Below are 21,836 nucleotides of genomic sequence, written 5' to 3'. Positions count from 1 at the left end.
ACGTATTTTCTCTTAGTTTAATGAATTATACTAAAATATTATTCATCATATCTCTTCTTGGATAATGTGGCAATCATAAAAAGGAGACAGAGTGCTTGATATATGTACTGATATTTAAATATAAGACAGGGAACTTTGTTTTTCGTTTCCTGAACAATCGACAATTGGTCTATTCGGAAAACAAGTACTATGGCGACGGTTTGTTAGAGCTATAATTTTATTGATGTTGTTAGTTAAAAGTCGGTAACCGCCATATTTCGAGGTCTTGAGATAATTGCAAAAACCGTCAATCACATTTAAGACTGTAATAATGGAATATTTTTTAAATAATTTTAAATTATAATTATAATAGTGAAAAAAATATTTTTAACTTCATTAAAATTAATTAAAAATGTAGCTGTCAGTATAATATTGATCAAATATCTATCTTTAATGTATCAAATTATTTGACCGCAATAATAATAATTTCCCAGCGACTCATATAACGGTAAACAAGTTTACTGTTTAGCTGGATCACCAAATTGATTGGCGATATAAAACACGGTATCGCAATGGAAAATTTGTCTAATAATCCATTCCCATAGTATCATATTATATTATGATTGTAATAATAAATAAAATTCACAGCTACTTGTATTTAAACCGCTGACACGTTCAATATAATTATGTACTGGAATATAATGTTTAGGTATTACTTTCGACTGTATAAATTATATAGCATATCCATGAGCTGAACAGTCCGATGGCTTGCTGCTTTGTGGATTATGAGAAGGCTTTCGACAGTCCGCACCGCCCCTCCCTCTGGATGATACTGGGAGCATACGGGATCCCTCCCAAGATCATTGCCATAATCAAAAGCCTGCACAAGAATAGCGAATTTGGTGTCAGAATTGGAGACACTGTCACGGAATGGTTCGGGGTCACGACCGGAGTCAGGCAGAGTTGTGTCATTGCACCGTTTCACTTTATCATTCTCTTTGACTTCATACTGCGGAAGTAAATACCACCCGACCGAGGCACACCTGTTACCCCCATGGTGAAGCCATGGACCTGGAATACGCCGATGATGCTGTCATATTTGACAACTCAATCGAGGGCATTCAAGAGACAATTGACAGGTTGCATAACAATTCCTCTCGCGTTCATCGTAAAATCATATTTCACAAATTTCAAAATGACGTTTGGAAGACTAAATGTTTATTTAATGTTTGAGACTTTCGCAGTTATTTTTATCATAATAGATTCTTGGGTTTCCACTGCGTGTACTTCTTCTTAAGAGACAATCGACAGGTTGCATAACAACTCCTCTCGCGTTGGTTTGAAAATCAACGCCAAGAAAACCAACGTCTTGTGCAATAGCACCTGTCCTGATCCAGATTTCGCTCTGACAAAACATCGAGAGCGTCGACAGCTTCAAGTACCTGGGGGTACACGTCACGGGAGATGGCATTTTGCAGAAAGAGCTCGCTATCCGAATGGGAATGGCTGGAGCAACATTCAACTCGATGCGAAATGCGGGACTCACGAATGTATTCGATCAAAACCAAATGCCACCTATTCGACGCTTGCATTCTGACGGTGCTGCTTTACGGCAGCGAATCATGGCACCTTACGAAGGCTCAGAGCAACCGTATACTGAGTTTCGAAAACAGATGTTTGCGACGAATACTGGGTGTGCGGTGGTATGACTTTAGGATCAACGAGGAGATAAGAGAACGCACCAAGCAGCCTCTCATCACGCTGAAAGTGAAGAGACAGCGTTGGATCTGGCTCGGCTACGTGCTGCGGATGCCAGAAGAGAACTTTAACTTGGCTTGCCTGTTCTTCAAGCCGACCGGATTCCGGCGTCCTGGAAGGCCGCTAAATACAATCTACAGAGTGTATACGGCGGAGATACGGGATGCTGGTTTGATCTGGAATGAAGCATGAAGACTGGCGAGCGACAGGGATTCTTGAAGGCGCCGCGTGGTATCCATATGCTTCAGTTAAGGGGCGGATATGTCCAAAGAAAGAAGAAATATAAAATACGAATACTGATTTATCAAAATGTCACTCGAATCTAAGTACCTGGCCCGTAACTATCTCAGTACGTAATAGTATGTACTGTCACTGTATTTATACTATCGTACCGACCGTTACGCCGAATAAAATTCGCTCCTACATTTACATCTTCGACTTCTTCATCATCATCCTCAACACCATAACCTACGACACACAGACGAAGCCCAAAGCGATAAACCACACATCAAACGCTACAGTGAGGACTATCGTGAACGAGAAGAAAAACATATTATATTAAAATATACAGGCGGACCTCGACTTTCGTACGTTCTACTTTCGTAAAATACGCTATTTCGTACATTGCTTAAAATTTAGATTTTTGTTGATAGTGCAAAACTGTGAGCTTCCATGCAGTCGCTTCTCTATCTGTCTGTTGTTCTTCTATCGTGTGTGGCTCGGCCTTAACTCGGAATTCCTAAGCACAAACTGATTGAGGTCCCATCGTACAGCTACATAACAAATAAGCAATACATGATAACGCAGTACGATAGACCATACTTCACAAAGTTTTAAAATTAAAATATAGAGTCTATATTTCCAATATAAACGAAATAGCATCTTTTATTGCATGAGACCAGTTATCTCGTGTGCCCGCGAAGACACAAACACAAGCTTATAATGAAACCCATAATGATAAATTGACTCACTAAGGTGGATTGATTGATTTAAAAACCTAAATAAACTTTGTTTTATAACATTGTCCAGAAAATTTAACATAATAATATTAAAAAAGCAATAGGGTGCGTATAAAAATTATATGACTTGCTGTATTGTGAGCAACATGCATATTATTTCACTTTAATCATTCGTTATCACGGCCCATTAGCCTTGGCTAGGCTTACCATACGTCCAGGTTTGACCGGGATTGTCCCGGTTTCACACATTGGTCCCGGCTGGTTTGGAATTTGTCCCGGCTGTTATTCTGCGTATGAATGATTGGCAACAATACATTATTATGATTTGCCGTAGACAGAAGACGCATTTTGTAAGTGTTAGTAACAACACTTCAAATAGAAAAGAAGTAAAACTAGCGCCTGTCGTTGTTATATACTTTTTACCATTGGAAGTTAGATATGCACGTAAAACTGCTGCATTTTGAGTCTGCTCACGGCAAGACATTGGAAATGTTGACTGAAAACATAATTTGAATAGTACGTCGTCATGAGATTGATAAAAATATTGCATTTTGTAGTGACAATTGTAACACAAATTTTGGAGGCGTACATAGAAGATGGCAAAATAACGTTTACAGATGACTCAAATAAGTACTTGAAGTTAATATCGTCGGCATTGGATGTGGAGCACATATTGTGCACAATACACTTCAATCTGCTGTGGTTGGTCTGCCAATTGAAATTGAAGCTATTGTTTTGATAATATATAATTAAGCTTAAAAAGATAAAGCTAAAAAAAATAGCTTGATTTGGAAGAACGCTGATGAGTGGGTATTAAAAAGGCCAATAGTTAAAATTTGTCGCAATTAGTACGTCGCCTTGTAGCATAGAGGTAATGCAACGGATGGGGCGTAAACCCGGGAGATGCGTGGTTCGATTCCCTGCCGGGGAGGCTTACTTTTTTCAAAAAGACTTATTCTATTGGTTATAATATATTTTCTCAGAAAGTGTTTTTCAAAATTATGTATGTTTAATATATAAATATGTTCATATCTACATAGTTCGAGTAACTCAATAGGCCATTTTGGCATTACGTGCAACTTTTTTTATGAGTAAATGATAAAAAAGGTCATTCCAACGAGAAGTACGACTAGTACAATAAATAGGTAAATAAAATAACTAAAATTTATGCTGCAGCAAAATTCTTCTTTTAATAATACAACAATTTTTAGTGGTTAAATTTGTTTCTTTGACCTATCTTCCATTCTTGTCCCAGCTTAGAGTTTCATAATTATGGTAAGCCTAGCCATGGCCCATAACATACAGATCACATTCTTAAAAAAACCTTTATATATATTTGAATAAAACATAGGACCAAGTGGGCTAATAATGAAATTATTACGGTATAAGTTCATTGCCTACTCACAATGAAAAGAACGTCGATAATAAAATGGCTAGAACCAGATGTCGATTACAAAAAAGTTAGTTCCTTAGTTGATTATAAAGCCAATCGCCTTCTATTGGTGATACTTAAAGCACCTCAGATAAAAGGTAGTTATTAGAAATAATTTTTCATGAATCATAGACGATCAGTAAATGGCTATATTATCATTCATCCGGAAAGGGAAAAATAAGAGTTCAAGTCCCACTCGGTCCACCTTTTTTTTTGGAATGTCTATCAGTATTGTATACCCATATTATATGCCACAAATCTGTACCATGATTACTTGATACGGATGTAATGAGCAAAAAATATTATCTATGTCTTTCATAACTTTACGATATTACTTAATATTAATAAATACATATCTATTCAAGAAGAAAATTAAAAACTTTTAAATGCTTAATTTTTTAGTAAAGTATATTTTTCAGTTATATATCAAAATCCATTATAATTGATGTATTATTATTTCTTGCAGCCTTCGGGGTTACCATTCCCAGTGATTGGAGTAAACTTAGCTCGATCTCCTGACTGCTCAGCATTCGCCTGCGACCTGGAGCTCACCAACTTGACGGTGGTTTCCGAGGGCCTCTACCGTTGCGAGATTTCCACGGAGGCTCCCACCTTCAGGATTGTCAGTAAAAGCTCCAATATGACGATAGCAGGTGAGAATATTTAGCTCAATAGTTGAAACAACGCTAAGACTTAACCAATAAAAACGCCATGATATTTTCCTGTTAGTATGTTTAAGGGTTACAATAATATGTAAATTTTACATATGCAGTTTGCCGTAGACATATCATATTATGACTAAATTATGCGTTGGTCGTAGAGAATTTCACCGTGAGGTGATTAGTACGTATTTAAAAAAAACGGTGTGTGTACTTGTACGCGCGTTAGAAGTTATACTTCTTTGGCGTAAGAAAACAAAAACAAAACTTGTGATAACATAGATTCTTCGACTAGCTCTTAATTATCTTATTAAATTACACACTCAAGAAAAAGGACCGCTTATTGGAACGCCGTTGGTTTATTTCTATACACTTTAACTTATATTACTAAATTATATAATTATTTATCGTTTTTTTATGTTTAAAGTAACAACTGTCACTATGATGTTTAATAGTTTGTTTACGTAAGGAATTGCAAATTGCCGACAATAATAAATTGAAGCCAAGGTTCATTCCAAGTTATAGCATCAGAGAATAATATTATGAAGATCTATATCTTCTAAATTAGCCGGCTGAAACCAAACTGACTCCTGACCACTACATCAGTCAGTTTTTGACAGGCCATGATGGATTCTTGCCAAACTCTACGAACTCGGACTTATTAACCGGCCAACATGTCCATGTGGCGGAGAACTACATGATGCAAACCATATAATGTGAAAATGTTCGCGAATGTGCTACGAGAGAGAAGAGATGCTTAAGAAGGTCCAACCAGCTGATGAGCCCATCAGGCCGTCTGACCTGGTCGCCACAAAGGCCAATAATTATATTGTATTCAAAAAAAATTGCGGCGTCTCATTGCAGACATTAAGATCTCCTCACATAGTTTTGTTTGTCCGTATTGTTTTTGCTATATTTTTTTTGTATCTTATAAATGGAGATGGGCGGAGCACATTGCTTGCCGAAAGAACGACCGCTGGACAAATGCTATTATCCAATGGTACCCAAGGAGCACGAAACGGCCACAGGGTAGTCCTAAAAGCCGCTGGATTGAAGAACTGGTAAAGTTTGGCGGAAATACGTGGCAGCAAATGACACAGGACCGAGAGAGTAGGAAGAAGCTTTAGGAGGCCTTCATTCAGCAGTGGATTGACCCCGGCTGATGATTTATATGATGATATGCATTTATTTCTGTTAAGTCTCCGTGGGTTTCTCTCCCATGGCACTTTTTTTATTAAATTACGTCTTTCAGTAAACTCAGTCAAAGCTCAGTCGGGAGTATGGCCATCTCAGTCTTGGGTATCTGCTCCTGAGACATTCCCAGGCATAAACAACTGCTGATGCTTTACATCCAAATGTAGGACATCGTTTTACGCTCGATTAATACCGAGTGTGGTGCGAGACGGGTTGGTTTGGAGGGGTCCATGTTTGTGATGGCTGAAACCAATTGATATGAAATAATTAAACCGTCCATCAATTAGATAGTATTAAAATTCACGGTGCCTATAGATATTCTCTAGACACTGTTATAAATTCACTTAAAGAAATCGCGCGTTTCTTTCCATAATACTATCTACACAAAAGTACGTTGAGTGTGATATATTTATCTTGCAAAAGTTTAATAAAATTTCGCGCACAGTACCAGGGGTATTTTATTATTTGTATTATGCCAAGTTTGTCAGGGCTTCTCAAACTAGGAGGCCTCACGCGGGCCTCACGCCTTGTGATGGGACGTGCCGTATTATGATTTGTGCATGTGCGACGTGACAAACTTTCTTTGTCAAGAAGAATACGCCAATCTCGTGACTCGTGTCGGATTTTCTTTAGGATCTTATTCAACGCGGTTTATTATTTATAGAACATTTGGGAATTGTTGGTAGGTATAAGTTATATACTTAAGTGCTTTATTTTCTATTCAAATAATAATTGCCAAGAATAATGTATCATAATTTATTCAACGTACATACTTTTAAAATTAAACTATTACAAAAAATCTTGAAAAAATATGGTATTGGGCGGGACTCAAACCCGCATCCATCGGATTGCGGTCAATGATGTGCTTTATAAATTTAGCCACCTGTACCATATTAACTAAACAAACTGACAAAACTAACTAATAGTAATTAAATTAATACCGACATTGATTTAAAATACGAAAGCCGATCTCCAATAGTAGCTCAATTTGGAAAGCGCTTCAGAGAGTATTAAAAGCAATTAGTTGGACCTTTAGCATAGTGGTATATGTGCATGGGTTGAAACCCGAAAGATGCAGGTTCGATTCCTGTGGTGTGTCTTACTTTTTCAAAAAAGATTTTTTCTATTGGCTATATATTATTTTCTCATAATTGTGTTCAAAATTATGTATGTTCAATAATAGTTATACGACTGAACCATTTATCAAATTTGGTTAATATATCTGGCTTTTGTAGTTTAAACGGAGGTAGGTACCAATAATAGGGATTTACCGGTATCATGCGGTCTATAAATGCTCTGGATGCAGCGCATATATATTATATATTTATAAGTAATTCTCTTGTTGGGTATAAGCTGTTTACATAAATTAAATCCCTTATTTTGAAGAGCATCCCACATTTCAGAAGTCATAGAACCATACATTTCATTTCCCTCCTTGAAATCAATACATAGGCTACAATGCTGTAAACAATACAGGTGGTGTTTCAATCAGAATATGTGATAAAAAGTATTTGCCTACTTTTAAGAATAGGTTTAATGATTATCAAAACGACGACATATTTTATAAACCATATTTTTTATTCAACGAATAACTCAATTATGTTTTGAGAATGTAACATTATAATTATAAATATTAAACGTACATAATTTGAAAACATCTCATAGTATATACCCACTAGAAAAAATGCATTTTAGAAAAAATTCGACACCCAACGAGATTTTAACCTGTAATATAAAATATATTAACAAGTGCAAGTACGCTTTACAAAATAAATACTTAAAATTAATCTGTGACTTCGGTTAGTAATTAAGGCATTTAATTGATACCTACCTTCATTTAATATACAAAAACCCTTAGCCAACTTTAATAACGCAATTATGATAAGCATTTCATCTGAAGTCTACAAATTAAAATCATCGTAAATAATTAATATGCCCGTAGTTTAATTGGAAAATCACACTCTCGCGAGTCCAGCGGTTACAGGTTCAAGTCCCGTTGGGTGTCGTACTTTTTTCTAAAATGGATTTTCACCCAATGAGTGGGTTTTAATACGCATGAGATGTGTTCAAATTATGTGTGAAGACTTATTTGTTAGTTAAATAAAAAAAATGAAAAATTTCTAATGGAATCCAATAATTTACTCGTTGTAAATTTGACAATTAATAATATGAATATTGTTTTGGCTTTGCTCAAAGTCAATTTCAATTCGACTTCTAGAAAAATACTAAATAATTACAAGATAAAAAGAACTTTTTAAATACCACATTTTTAAAATTTCTGTTGAATCATAAAAAATTGACAATTCTATGTATTAATAATTTAGGACAAATAAGGCAATTGTCAACAAATCATTTTTTTGCTATTTTGAAACAAACAAACAAACAAATATAGAATACTGAAATGTCATTTTGATTTCCATAGTAACGCACGCATATATCAATAATTTAGTTGCTAGGTCCACCCCCTTAGTATCCAATAATAGTGATTGGATTACGGATTTCTTCCGAAATAACTTTTCATACAAAACAGAATTAACTGAAAATTAATTCAACTCTACTTAAAGATGACTAAAAGTATTAAAAGAATGCATTAGCATCGTGTTCTGATATATTCTAAAAGTTTCAAATGTCTAGCTAGTCGGGAGGCTAGTTAAAAATCGATTGCAAGATTTGTACTGGATAAACAACCACCGGACAAACAAGAATACGAGATAAGAAAAACGTGGTAAAATGCGTTGCTTTGTAATGCATATTCGTATTTTTCTGTATTTGTAGACCCAAAACATTAAAAAAAAAAAAAAAAGATTTAATTTTTACTATCTTCACTCTTTTACGGGCGTATTGGGAAGTCTTTAAAATAGCTTCTTAATACTGTGGTTATAGATTTATAGGATTTATAGTCACCAAACCCTTCCCTGTTTTTCATTTTTTTAATCATGTGTATTATAATATCCATTATTACAAACTTGATAATGCTATTGTATTATAAAAAATCCATCAAAGAAATTATGAACTCGTCTATTTTTTTATATTTCTTGGTGCAAACACATGATATTGAAATTAACAAAGACGAATTTTGTTAGTTATTTTAATAATTGAAGAATACACGGCAAAAACAGGCTCATCGCATTTTTGAGTTTTTGAGACTTAAATGCTAATTTTTTCAGAGGAATTTTATTTCTCAATAATGGTATCATTAAAACTACCAAAATCGATTTCATTGCTTCATAAATAAAGGGAGAAGAAAGTGTGGTCAAGGCAAAAATCAGCTCATTGTGGATAAGTTTTTATTACTTTTTTCACTGTTACTATATTTCAAAATAAATGAGAAACCAATATATAAATTCTTTATCTTAATATTAAACCAATTTTCCAACCACTAACGATTCTTCTTTTTGATCTCATGCACAGTTATTATCATTTTGTCGATGAGTCTGTTTTTGCCATGTGCCCTTCAATTTTAAGTGGCTACCTGTTTCCATAACTTATATTATTATAATTCGAAAAATAAATTTTGTTTTCATTTTTACAAATGCTACAACGCTTATAACGAAAATGATGACAAAAAATAGAAACAGTACTTACCAAAATAATTTTCAAAACATATTTTGTAAAAATTCTACAACAAAATCGTGAAGGATCAGGTCCGTCGGAAAACTTCTCGAAATTGTATGTCTGACCAGTGCGTCACCAAAAGATAAATCACCCGCCCCACCAAAAGTGACGTCCGTGCGAAAAGAGGACGCCTTTTATCTGAACCTAATTCCATAACATTTCGCTTGTCAAGACGGTTCAAACCAAACTCAAAAGATTTCTCTGGCTACGGATTTTTCCCGGACGAATCAGCGCCGACAGTTGCAGAATGTTTGCTTTGTCATTTGATTACTTCGTTATGGAAAATAATAGAAATGTCGTTCGTCGTATACTATCAATCAAAAGAGTTTGTTTTATTAAATTATTAATAAAATAAATAATATAATATATGAGAGAAACTGTCAGACAATAAACCAATAGATTTAAAACTCATTACTTACTTCACCCAATCACGTTCCAACATCAAAGTACTCATCAGCAACATCTTCATGGCTACGTATTAAAACTGTGAACTAACATGCTCCGCCCATTTTTAACCGCACTTCCATTATAAACTAATAAACTTATCCTCTTAATGCTTAAAATTTGGGAATCCAATGTCACATGATTTTCAAAATACTTACTTACAAAACGATGGTAGTCCAATAATTATTACACTTTAGAACTGAAAGAGTTGATGTCTAATTTTAGTCATTTTTGCATTAATCTATAGCTAAAATATTATTTGCAAAAGTGCGGTAGTCCAACAGATGGAGTTTTAGTCCGAACGCAAGTGATTTGGATGAAGATTTGATTATAGAAAATATTGAAAATGTGACTTCCAGACTTTCAGCTATATGGTACAGAATTTAAGAACAAGCATAACGTCACAATATTTTCCTCAGTTCAATCCAGTAAAATGCAAAATATATGAAAAGCGCACCGTGGCATCAAAAGGTACACGTTGGACATAACGCGGAAATACCACAAAATAACCAATATATAATGAGGCAGATAACAGTACGCGATTTGATGTAGATCGCCCAACTGATTAAATGGTAATGGGCTGGTTATGTCACTAGTCTAGTGTTATTTGAGACAGTAAGCGACTACAGAGATATCCTTAAACCCACTGGATCGAGGAACTCATAAAATTTATGGATATATGTGGCAGTTAATATGTTTCTATGCAGCAATGGATTGACGCCATCTGATGATGATTATGGTGGCCATGGCCCCACATCCTGAAGCTGGCCCCCAGGTCAAGATGTTTGGCGGGCCTTCTACCTATCGCAAAGGTTAAGGGCAGTGTGATGTTCTATAGTAGTGTTCCCCAACTGGTATTCCGTGGAACACCAAGGTTCTACGAGGTAAAATTAGGGGTGTTTCGTCTATTTTTAGCGATACTTTGTATTTTTAAATAAATCTAGAATTATTATGTTGTCGGCACTTGGCATCATAAATTATGAAGCACTGATCACGACCCTCTTTTCTTGTAGTCAAGTAACTTGCAAACCTTCATCATATTGGAAAAATAGTCATTGTCATTAATTAGTCAAGAAATACACTAAAAATAACTACTTATAAAATATAATTGTACACTTCAATTATCATTTAATTATATCAATCATCATAATATTACACTTAATTGTGTTGCAGTCATTTTAAATGGTACTATTCTTTATGTAACATGGCGCCGCAGGCGACTTTTTTCAATATTACAGCAAATCTGTGGTGTATGGTTATCTTACTTAACTGGTAGAATCACCACGCTGGGCCCCCTTTAAGCCCGGGCCCCCAGGCTAGAACCCTGTCAGCCCCCCCCCCTTTGTGGGGGCCATGATGGTGACACTGCTACGTTTTACTTCGTACTAACACACTCCAGCATTGGAACATAGACGTGCCACTTTCCTCGGTCCATCGCCACGTTCCGCGCCTTCCACCTTGTGAGACATACAGCGCCGCAGCACTGAAATGAGAATTACGATGTTAGTGGTAGATATTGATTATTCTCGAATGCAATGCAATAAATGAAGATTTTCGACCATTTATTTCATTATGCATCAATTATCATTTTCTATAAACAGTTTACCTTATTAATGCATTCGCAAATCATTGTAAGTGTGGCCAAAATAACTAGCACTACAGTTTATTGTCATGGTCTGTCTATTTATAGTAAGCCTTGTCTACAAAACGTAGATCGATATAAAAAAGCCAGAGGTTAACGTTGTTTTATATGCTCCGGTACGAATCTACTACTTACTCTAAGAAGATCAATTAATATTATTTTAATTCGTTCAAAGATAAACTTTGAATTATTAAAAAAGAGTGTTGAATGGTTTCAGTTTATTATTAAATATTTTGTATGTCTCTTTTTAGTACTTATGTTGAAATAATTCTCTTGAAGGTGTATTATAATTATTAATATCGACGAAACTCTTTTATGTGTTCTACTCAATGACATCAATATGGACGAAGCATCTAGAAAAAAAATGACACTCACTTTTTTGTCGGGTCTGCCGAATGGCATAATCTGTTCTAACACCATTACAATACGGTGATATTGCTATAAATTCCCAATGCATTTTGTCGGGTCTGCCGAATGGTTCGATTCGAACGAACCTCCTACGCTCAAATGAACATTGACACTAGAAGCACTGTTCTAACGCCATTACAATAAAGGTGATATTGCTATAAATTCCCGATGCGTGATATCGTATAATGGAAATTGCGTGACGTCTACCTATACATGTGCGAATGTCGCTATGCGCGAATTTACTTGCTTACTACTGTATTGAGTGCGTGTCTATTAATAATGTCATTGGTTAGTATATTACTTATTTTAATAATATGACAAATTAATGTTATTTATGTAGTATATAATATTGTGTACCTAAATTTATATATAATGTTACTCTGAATCGTTACGCAAATTCAATTACACGTATCTCCACATTACAGTGTATTCCCTAATTGTTATGATTATTTCATACGTGATCCAAATCACTTCATTCGCGATAGCAAGGTCTCAATTACCATAAATCTCCATTGATTTTGAGCCATTACAGTTGTACCTAATTATTAGGCATGAATCTTATAACAATTAGGGATTCCAGACAGATAGGGCGCGATACGTGTCGGGAATAGTTCCCCGTATATCTGCGGTAATTTACCCGGTAAGTCAACATCGGCAAAAAATGTCATGTGCCACCAGATACATCTTATATCATCTGATTCGACAACAATGTTACTTAACTTGTTTTAGTATTCAATACACAATATTTTACTTTAACAAATATTGTTGTAATTGAGTATTTTGGTACAGTGCTTCAAAATCGTTTTTGCGTCACACCACGCTGTTACTATTATTACTAAAATTACATTTCTTCGAAAAGTAGTATTATATTTTACATACCTACTTAATTAAAAATATATATAATATACCTAAGTATGTTGTGGTAATATTAATAATACAATTCTAGTGCCTTGTCTGTTTGTTCCGTTATAACCAAAAACTACAAAATTCAAATTAATGAGCCTTACAACTTGTGCAATTGCGTAAACTGCTTGTCTGTCATCTGTAGGCTCCAGGTTCGATTTTCGATGAAATGACAATATATTATTTAAGTATGTGATTTTCTTAAAGCCAGGGTGTTTGCAATATTCCACTTCTATTATTAAACGAATGTTTTACTACACTACTGCCATTGAGCCTAATTAATTATTGTAGTGCTATAATGAATATATACTTGATAAAGCAATAATGGTACCTACCAGTAGTTCAATTTTGATATCTCAAAATATTCTGAACATAATATAATGCACTTATAATAATTGATTACGAGTAGGTAAAAATATTAAATATCAGCGGTGGGGTGGTAAGGTGAGGTAAAAGTAGCGGGTCGCATACATAGACCCAATGGTTATCTCATTGATTTGGGGAAAAAAATTGAATCATTCTATAGTAGTGGGCACTCACTAGTATTTTGTATTATGATTTAACCCTTAAATGCATACTACGTGCAGTACAAAATTTAGTTTCGGTTTTTTAAGCAAAACAGAAATCGATTTTATCATAAATAGTTTTATATCCAATGGTAAAATAGAAATTATTATTTCAAATTTGCCGATATAATATGTCATTGTTAGTAAAGTTGTGGTTGTTGGATATAATTTGTATCAAACGACGCGAGCCGGAGAAATTATGTTTTGACCGGATTTTGGGAGTTATTTTTCAACGATTATATTCAAAGTCGGTTTTAACCATAAACATATTAGATTTTGTGGGGGGAAAATATTACTAGATTCTATAAGGTGGATTGATTGATTATTTATGATATTATAATAATTGTTAAACATAATTTCATTATTAAAAAAATCTTCTTCTTTGACCATGTCCGATCTAATAAGATGAAATGGGCCTCCACAGAGTGGAGGTTTGTATTAACAGATTTAGTTTTCACGAGAAATGGATATCAGCCACTTGCTCGACCTATTAGGTGCATACTCTGACTCATGCACAAATTGAAAAATAATAATATGTAAACTTGCCAGACCCAGGATTCGAACCTAAGATCCACGACGCTAAAACCGCGCGGCCAAAAATATAATATAGCATTTTTATATTAGGTACGAAGTATTTTTTGATGAAAATATATAAAAAAAACTATTAAATATTTTTTATTATTTTTCCGTAATCACACATATTCGTTTTACATAATATTTTTATGAGTATATATTTTTTTATTAAAAAGTAGATCATCATGCATTAATTAACGGTTAAAATTATGTAATTTTCTAAAAGCTTGATTGTTTCACTTCTACTACGTACTGCATTACTGTTTCACTACACTATTTTTATGTTCATAGTCTGTTATAGTGTTGAAAAGAATATATAAATTAATGGTGTGCTGTTCTGAGCCCCTTTCTACATAGAAAGCTCTAAAAGCTCAAGTACTGCAATGGTGTTGTATCACATTTACGATGTAATTTAATGTGAACATTGAATCTTATGCCAAATTCTTTGTTATGACAGCTTTCTGTGCAAAAGTCAATGTGACCGTAATTTAATATGAGTTTTAATATTTAACTTTTCAAAGCTTAGCCACAAATTGCCGCATTTGTTTCAAGCAGAGTCTGCAAAAGTTCTTCAAATGAATTTTATTATACACAATAATAAATTATTATCTTGCGGTAAATTGCAAACCGCTTGCGGCTCACCAGTTAGGAAAGTCTGTTTTATAGATCAAAATAAATTAGTATTGTGTTCTCACGGAATATTTAATAGTTTAATTTTTGTTGGTTTTGTAGGATCACAATCTTTACAGCCTTCCTATCCCTATTATGACATGTCATTAGAATTATATCAGACCTATTCCCTCCTTAAAGCATGACATCATTTATGGACGACTAGTACCTATATTATAATAATTATATTATATTATTTTTTTCTTCTTGGTCGTACACTCGTGGCTGAGGATCGTGACCACTTTTAATTTTGGCATCTTTTGAGCGACCAAGACGTTCAATCCTTCTCGATCTTCCGCTTCTCTCAGGGCAGAATGAATGGTGCCCCCAGTCAGTTCTTTCCAGCACGCGTACGCACTTACTCTGCTTTTCCTTCCTTGGAGGCTACCCAAAACCACCAGTCTCTCAAGGTTGCCCGGTCCGCGCCGGACAATATGTCCAAAAAACTGCAGAAACCGTCTCAAACATATTGTCGAGAGCCATTCCTTTATCTGCAGTCTTTGGATGATTGACTGGTTTGTCCTGTATTCTGTCTAAGAAATACGAAGCATTCGGCGCAAATACCACATCTCAAAGTCATCAATTGTCCTCAAGGTCCATGACTCGACTCCACATAAATATAGAGAACACTAATGTTTGCAAAAACATAATTTTTGTGGCTAACGAAATTCCCCGATCCTTCCATATAGTGGTAAGACCTGTCATCGCATTTTTTTCAATCTGTGTGCGCATTCTTATTTCCGCTTCACATCCACCTTTTCCACTAACGGTTGATCCAAGATATACAAACTCGTCCACTGTTTCTAATTTAAGAAAACATATTACACAATCAATTAATAATTACATTCGATATTATTTTATAGCACCGGTTATATAAATGTTTATGTATGTAGGCATATTAAATCCCAAATTATAAAATAACAAGTAAATGGTACATTCATTCTTATTTTTGTATGGAATTATAATAATTATTAAAAGTATAATACAATTTGATACATATTATGCTTCTGATAACAATTTTTAGCATTTTATAAAGAAAATATCTATTTGTATCCAGGAGAGGAATAAATAAAATGATCGACAAAACCATGCCTCAGTACAAAAAAAACATGTTTGACATTCCTATTTTGAACACAATTTGATTGAAATATTTTCTTAAAATAAAATTACTTAGTATATATTTTAATCATAATTTATTGGTCTGTGATAAAGGTATTTTACAATCTCGATAAAATAAATCTTCAAAGAAGATTTTTTGTCAAAGACCATTTTATTTGTGATTTTTTTTTAGTACCTCGGTAACTGTATAAATAAAATTTACAATTTTAATTGAAAGATATTACAACATATTATTAGTTCTTTCTGATTTTAAAAGCAAAAAAGCTTAATCTGTTTCCACTGCTTTAAAATTTGTTTAAAAGGGTCCAAATAAATATTTAAACACGCGGCAGTACATAACGACACTTACTACTAATTAATTATGAAATATAATATTATCATTTCAATAAATTTGGCATTAATTATTAAGACATGGGTGAAACGCTAAAAAATTTTTTTTTGCATAATGACTAAAACAAAAATAATTCGAATTATGTTGAAAGAAAGTGAATACCTACTGTGAATTACTGTGAATTACTGTGAATAGTACCTAAATATTTTTTCGAATTATTTTTTCATTTGAAATCCTTCAAACGAAATATGAAAATTTTGCGTCGAAATATTGGATAAATAATACGGCAATCGTACGTTTTTAAACCTACCTATAGTAGCGTAATAATAACATTTAAGTACTATGTAGGTAACTAATTATATAACAATTTTTTATAAGTCAATGTGATACATAAATTATTATTACACCTGTGGGTACTATTTCCATATAATATATAATCTATATTAGGCTACGTACTTTTTCCGACGACTTTTTCAGTGTCGACCTTTGTGTCATTAATCTTATAAATCGGGAACATCAATTATTTGCTCTCCCAAGGTGCAGAACTAACTTGCCGTTGATAATGCCAATTGGGCGGGCAATAACTGTGTTTAACCAAATCGTTTCGGATATTGATGCATTCTACATACGTGAGGATGAGTTTAGATGGACATTGTTTAATACATTTAAAAATACGGTCTTTTCAGCTCATTCAGCGTACTTACATGTATGTAGTTCGTATTTTTTGTATTTACATTTTTACTAATATTGCTTCAATTTTTAAACGCGGTTTTAATACGATTTCATTATTTTTACCACGTTTTTATTAGCTCGTATTCTTGTTCGTCCAGTACTAATTTTTTCGAATGGCAAATCATTTTGCTACAACACAGCCTCAATTAAGATTGGATTAAATCTCAAAGATATTTTAATTGTAGTTATTACAATTTTTTATAAATATTTCGCACCTCATTATCATATAGGATGTTAGTGATGGTGGAAACTATGTACCTTGTCTCTTAAATGTTTGCATAACTGTTTACAACTCGGAATAAAAACCCGGATTTAGATCTTAATTTGTAAGATTAATATGTGGAAGGCAAAAAATCTTGACTCAATATGAACATAAAATGAAATGAGAAAAGTTTTGGTTCATATTCTGCTTTCAGTAAGATATTTTGTTACGTCCTCTCATAGCAGATGTTAGGTTTAATATTATAATCTTCGTTAAGGTAAAGTGACCTTATACAATTATTGGTCATATAAATGCAGTTCTTAATGAAAAGATTTTAGGGTACTGTTCGGTTATACGGAATACAGCGGACAACGCATTTTGAAAATACCCGATATACTGGATTATTTATTAGTTTGGGTTAGTTTAGGTTAGGTTAGGTTAGGTTAGGTCAATAATAAATTCTCTTATAGTTACACTATTTTCTTTTGTAAATAACGGTGCTCCTTCAATAAGAAGCTAATCAAATTGATATTTTGGAAGTCTTATATGGATATGCACTATGCAGTCCATTCATTTAATACTCCTATAATAATTAAATCAAAATTCCAATAGTTGTATCCACTCTTTTTTCCAATTCCTGTTTTTCTTGATGAAAATATTGCTTTCAAATAACAAGTGAATTCCAACCTGTATTTCAATTTAAGTTGACCGCAGAGTTGAGTAGGTACTCAATCTTATTTTCAATGCAACGTTTAAGCAATAAAATAATTTCTGATTAATGATTCATTCGTGATGATCATCGAAAGAAACTCATGTAAATGCATCTTTCTACCATTAAATTAAAAAAAAATTTAACTGCTTTTTGAATAATATGTATTTATTACAACGTTTTAGTTTGTGGTTGTTTGTCCGGTAGAAATCTTGCAATCGATTTTTAACTAACTTTCCGACTAGCTTTACATTTTAAATTTTTAGAATATATCAGAACACGATGCCAATGCATTTTTTCAATACTTTTAGCCATCTTTAAGTAGAATTGATTTCATTTTCAGTTAATTCTGTTTTGTATGAAAAGTTATTTCGGAAGAAATCCGTAAAAAGTAAAACTATTATTGGTTGCTAAGTGGGTCCTAGCAACTAAATTATTAATATATACGTGAGTTACTATGGAAATCAATATGACATTTCAGTATTATTTCTATCAAGTACACATTTTTCTGATCGTTTAAGCCGGTCAATTCAACAGGAAATTTAAAAACGTTGTATATAAAAAGTTCTTTTTATCTTGTAATTATATTTGATAACTTTGTGTTAAGTAAGTAAGTTAAGTAAATTAAGCTTGTTACCCCAAGGTACAACAATTGACCAATTATTATTATATCCAATTGGAAGATGCAAACCACAGGGATTCTTGGGTATGCACTGCGGCGTCCATATGCACTAACTGACGAGGGAATATGCTCAAAGCATTTATAGGCTTCAAATCACATAATATCTAAAAAATATTTATATTTTCATTGTCTTTTATCCAGGAAACGAATCCATTTGGTTATATTTCTCAAAAAAATTAAGTATTTCATTAAAAACTCTATTTCGTGGATGCCAAGACACTCAGTCAGCTTAGACAAAAAAATGTTGTTAGGGTGCATGTATGTAGGTAGAGTTGGGTTTCGGGAATTTCCGACGACAATTCTCGAGATTATCCATCCCGAATCTCGAGAATTTTTTCTCGGGATTCGGGATTTCTTTATTAAAAAATATTAATTGAAAAAACGATTTTTCTATATCAAAAAAGTGGACAGAAAATACAAAACATTCAAAGACTGATCGGGGCATTTAACACAATTAAGCCAACGTCGACTCAAAATGAGCGCAATTTTTTAAAATCAGGGAATTTTGTGTCTCAAAAGCGTACGCGATTGTCAGATGCAGCCATTGACAGTCTGTGTTTTTAGAAATCCTATTTTGATAAAGAATGTTTTGAATTATTTTAGTTTTCCTACTTCTATTTTGTTTCTCTTCTTACTATACTTCTTACTTAAAAATCATATTTTTTGGAATATTTCGTCTGTTTTTACACTGATTTTAGGATTTTTACAGGTATTTTTTTAATTTTCTCGAGAATTCTCGAGAATTCTTATCTGGAAATCCCGAATCTCGAGAATTCAAAATTTCATAATTTCGGGAAATCCTGAATCTCGAGATTGAGATTTTCTCGGAAATACCCAACTGTATAATTAGTAGGTATGCATATTAATATTCCTAAGTGTTAATTCTTGATAGAACGACATGTTATTCTGCAATGTTGAGAATATAATATTATGGAGTTGTGTGTGTCAAAAGAGAGTTTATAAATTTAATATTGTGTTGTAAAACTATACTAATTGAAAACATCTATTAAGATGAAACCTGTTTTAAGTGTAGTATAATATTATAATATAAGAAGTGAAATAAGTACCTACTAATAAAATTATAAGTATGTATACGTTTTGAAATATTTGTTATTTCTAATAGCACATATCAGTGGCGAAGGGTTGGAGGTAGGCTGTTAAGATCAGCCATAAATAGTGCACACTAAACGTTGTCAGTCCTTCATATTTGTTTTCATTGAAATCAGTCTCCAATTATTTACAGACGGTGTTGGTTAGTTTTTAAAATTCAAGCCCTGGGAATACAAGCCATAATATATAATAGACAAAATATACTCATCTATCTATAAACTACCTATCTAAAATTATGCAATTAAATCATACATAACTTTAAATATATATTCATAGATAGAATAATATATTTTATACAGGTACTATAGTTTAATTTAGGCAGGGCTTAATGGATTTAAAAAAAAATGAACCACTACCAATACAATATGCATTCTTAATTCACCAAAAAAAATAAGTATGAATGAAAAAGTGTCCAAATTTTGTCGTATCCCCCAAAGTATACCAAAACCTTTATGGTTTGATTTAGGCAGGGTTTATTTGATTTTTAAAAACTAACGAATACCATCTGTAAATAAATTGTAGCCTTAGTTCAACAAAAACAAATACTTATGACTGACAAAGTTTAGTGTGCACTATTTATGGCTGATCTTAATAGCCTACCTCCACCCGTTGCTACTGGTACATAATATATATATTAAGTAAGTATGCAGATACATTATCTTTCCGTACGCACTTAATTCGAGACAAAAAAGATGTTCGCAAACTGTGGCACGCGGCTAACTTTGCGACACAAATAATATGATTTGTGTGAGAAAAAGTTCTTTAGATTATCCTGGTTTGTATTCAGGGCGGACAGCAGAAAAGCATACGTCACCGCGATTCCGATTGCTTATTCCCGAGACGCCGCAAAACGAACTGGGGGATGTTACATAGTTGTAAACAGAGCTATAAAGTAATCCACCAAATTTGAGCAATGGCGCACACCTTGAATAATTTATCTAATACAGTGAACCTCAACATTTTTGGTATCGCAATCTTGTCAATTCTTGGTAACTTACCCACGGTAGCCGCATGGCTTAAGCATCGGCCTATAGCGCCGTGGGTCCGAGGTTCGAATCCTGGTTCTGACAAAATAAATACACATATTGTTTTTCAATTTGAGTTTGTGTCAGGGTATGGACCTAATAGGTTGAGTAAATGTCCATTTCTCGTGAAAACAAAATCTGTTAATACAAACCTTCATTCTGTGGAGGCCCATAATATGATCTTATTAGATCGGACATGGTCTAAAAAAAATCTCGTGTGACCAATTTCATCCCAGCCTAAATCCGGATGCTCACTGCATATATTTACAGAAATCCGAATGTATTCTTAAAAAATACTGCAATAATTTATTTTTTTACGTTGATGTCAATTATCTAATAAAATAAATCGACAACACCCAAGATAATATAAAATCGAAGACAAAGAATCAATTGGTGAAGATCTCAAACTGATTGTAGTACGATAAAGTAAGCCACCAAATTTGAGCAATGCGCACACCTTGAATAAATTATCTAATACAAACAGTGAACTCCAACATTTTTGGTAGGTATCGAAATTTTGTTTGATTTAAAAAAAATCTCGTTTTCCAGATGCGCACTGCAGATATTTATAGAAATCCGGACGTATTCTTATAAACTACGGTAATAATTTATTTTTTGACGTTTATGTCAATTATCTAATAAAATAAATTGACAACACACATGATAATAGAAAACTTACCACGAAGAATTAATTGGTGAAGATCTTAATAATGATTTCAGTACTACAAAGGTACTACAATTTCACCGCAACAATTAAATGACTGCGGTAAAAATCAAACAATACATTTGCAGTGTGGCGACGCAATGTAGTACCAATCAAATGCATGTTGTGGTAAATTTTAAACACACTCGTTTTTTCATGCACTTATTACATGCAGTGCGCTCCGTCACTCGCGGATATTTAATGAGTTGCAAAATGCGCTTTAGAATTTTTGCGAAGTTGCATGACATTTCTTTACAAATTGAGGTACTTGCTTTTTCAAGTCACGGTATGTCAGTTAACTAATATATTGAGAAAACAAAATTATATATTATATTAATCTAATAATAAGTGTGAAATAAAAACCGTTGTTGTCATTTTTTAAGATAGAAAAAGTCGGCAGATCGGATTTGTGACTCGTCGAC

General features: G+C 33.4%; 1 protein-coding gene across 1 annotated transcript in view; it reads left to right on the top strand.

Moving 5' to 3' along the window:
• The window catches only part of LOC147065728 (uncharacterized), a 160,658-nt gene that overhangs the window by 102,143 nt on the left and 36,679 nt on the right, over positions 1 to 21,836 (top strand). Inside the window, exon 3 of the mRNA XM_085956632.1 lies at positions 4,595 to 4,781. Within this exon, the coding sequence (XP_085812758.1) occupies positions 4,595 to 4,781 (187 nt within the window). The remainder of the gene's footprint in view (positions 1 to 4,594; positions 4,782 to 21,836) is intronic.

Source organism: Rhyacophila brunnea, unplaced genomic scaffold (assembly GCF_057557595.1).
Source record: "Rhyacophila brunnea isolate RB1 unplaced genomic scaffold, BYU_Rbru_1.0 scaffold_6, whole genome shotgun sequence".
Lineage (NCBI taxonomy): Eukaryota > Metazoa > Arthropoda > Insecta > Trichoptera > Rhyacophilidae > Rhyacophila > Rhyacophila brunnea.
This window is presented reverse-complemented; position numbering and strand designations above follow the sequence as displayed.